This window comes from Penaeus monodon, chromosome 4 (genome assembly GCF_015228065.2).
Source record: "Penaeus monodon isolate SGIC_2016 chromosome 4, NSTDA_Pmon_1, whole genome shotgun sequence".
Classification (NCBI taxonomy): domain Eukaryota; kingdom Metazoa; phylum Arthropoda; class Malacostraca; order Decapoda; family Penaeidae; genus Penaeus; species Penaeus monodon.
Genome location: NC_051389.1, coordinates 1,663,797 through 1,666,296, shown reverse-complemented (window position 1 = coordinate 1,666,296; position 2,500 = coordinate 1,663,797). Strand labels below are relative to the sequence as shown.

Genomic DNA, 2,500 nt, shown 5'->3' with positions numbered 1-2,500 from the left:
TATATCTGTATATCCATATATCCATATATCTGTATATCTGTATAACTGTATATCTTTATAATATCTATATCTGTATCTATAATCTATCTCAAACTAAACATTTACTGCCCTTCCTAGGAATTTCTAAGAAACTGTTGTACAACTGATTCTATTAGAACTGGAAAACAAAATGCACTTTCCTCTTGTGTAGATTAATCAAAGTATGTGCCAAACCATCATTTTTTAAATGTTTCTCAGCTAGTATAAAACTGATCATCCTTTACACAACCTTTCTTTAATGTTTCTCTACAATAAAATTTTTCAACAAGAGTGATGAACTTTTCATGAAATCCTGGACCTTACAACAGAATAACAAGTCCTTTAGCTATATCATTATAACACATACATTATGCCAGAACCTGAGAGGGGCAGTTACCTCTAAAAAGGGCTGAAAATGGCCCTCAACAAGTTCCCCTGAGCTTGGTGATGCCCATATATGAAAAAAAAAAAAAAAAAAATACAATGCTTAACACAAAACTCTGGGCATTTCTTTACAAATATGGACACCACACTGTCCTCAAATGAAATTGTTGGAGAAACACGAATATGCACCATAATGATGCCATAAAAGGCAAAAAAGTTTTTGGGCCACTAACTAAAATTATTTTCAAGAAAATAAATCTGTGTATATCTCATTATATGACTATCATTATCATAAGATTTACCTACAAATTAATTTCTCATTGGGAAAAATATACTCTGCACCTGCAGAACACTTGCCTTTGCACATGTGTCATCCTAGCTTTCAACCTCTCTGCCTAAGCAAAATACATAACACCTGTTTCTCTATGTGACTCACTATTTTAATGAAATTTCCCTGTCCACAGATTTCTCTCTCTCTTTGTTTTCCTGTCTCTCTCTTCCTGTTTTTCTTTCTTTCCCTTCCCCTTCTCTCTCCCTCTCCTGCCTCCTTCTCTACTAATTCCCAATCCTTCAGGTATTCCTTTGCCTTTTCCTTTCAACCCACTCTCACTCCTGTCCCTATTCTCTTTTACTCTTTCACCCTCACTTACCGTAATGGACATTCCTAGGCCTTCATGTGGCGGTTTCTCCAGAACCACAACTCTGCGCTGTTGCTGCTTACTTGGTTGTGCAATGGCATTTCCGTTCATAACACCAGCCCCATTCTCTTCTCTTGCATCTGCCATTGCCTGATTCATGAAATTTATATTATTCACTTGATATATCTATATATATGTGTATTACATATATTCAGCTCTAAAAGGAATATTAAATAAAATTCATCTTTCATATCTGAAGTAGTAATGAAAATAATTCATATCTTTTCCTTGAAGTAATATCAAATATAATCGATATCTCTTATATAAGACAAATAAACTCTCTGACCTGTATCTTAATCATAAATCCTTAACATCACAATAATACAACACCAGCAGATACCTGTGGGGCATGAGTGTATCTGCTGCGACAAGCCCGAACAACAGTCTTGTGCCGGTGTAAATGGATCTCGGCTTCCAACTGGCGCCATAGCTTGTCGTGCTCTTCACCACGCAGGTCTCTGCCTAGGAGCTGAATCTGCTGAATCCTGAGGAACAAACAGATCTTTTAAACATTTCATAAGATATGAAAAAGGCAATATCAATCTTCCTATTATTCATCCTTATATCTTTGATTTTATTGGAAGTCTACAAAATCACATATGTTCATAAAAACACACCTTCCGGCAAGTTCTTTGTCGAGATACTTTGCAGCCAATTTTGCTCCATAAAGCTCTCCTTGCAACCCAAGGATATACCGCCGCAGAGAATCATTTTCTTTCCTAAGTATCGTAATTTCGTGAGTTCCAACTTGTGCTTTTAAACTCTCCGCCCGTTGCTCTTGTAGTTCTTTTTCCTAAAGCAAAATATAAAATAATTTCATATATATTTCCAAGATCACACAAACTATTTTAAGTTAACATACATCATATAAAATACCATCAAGCTTCTTATGCTTATATAATCTAATAGAAAGTATGACCCATAATTCTGAATTACAAATTCAAATCAACATTCAAAATATATATCTAAGACATATCATACTAAAGCAATCCATGAATAAGTTTTAGATCACAAGTAAAAGGATATCAAGCAAAAAAATCAATGAAGTCTAAAAATCAAATATTGTCAACAAAGTTTCTAAATAAAACTAACTGTACATGAGTTTTACTTACAAAATCATCCTATTTGCAGCGGGACATAGAAACATACATATTTCAAAGAGGACACTCATTTCTCATTTTATATTCCACAAACTGATTTTTTGTTCAGATATTTAAATTTCACCTCTATTTTAGAAATAGTTACAGTTATGCATTTCTGTTCTTCATTGTTCTCTTTCCTATCATATGAATGGTCATGAAATATTAGAAATATTAAATACATTCTTTGAGCTCAACACTTCACATAAAATAAAACAAATTAGTTGTATTACCAGACGCTCTCTAATTTTTTCTGAATCC

General features: G+C 33.7%; 1 protein-coding gene across 1 annotated transcript in view; it reads right to left on the bottom strand.

Moving 5' to 3' along the window:
• LOC119599518 overlaps positions 1–2,500 on the bottom strand; it is a gene marked incomplete at its 5' end in the record, with an annotated part of 9,888 nt that extends 7,388 nt beyond the window's left edge. Inside the window, 4 exon segments of the mRNA XM_037949283.1 lie at positions 1,053–1,190; positions 1,441–1,585; positions 1,718–1,893; positions 2,473–2,500. Coding sequence (XP_037805211.1) covers positions 1,053–1,190; positions 1,441–1,585; positions 1,718–1,893; positions 2,473–2,500 — 487 coding nt within the window.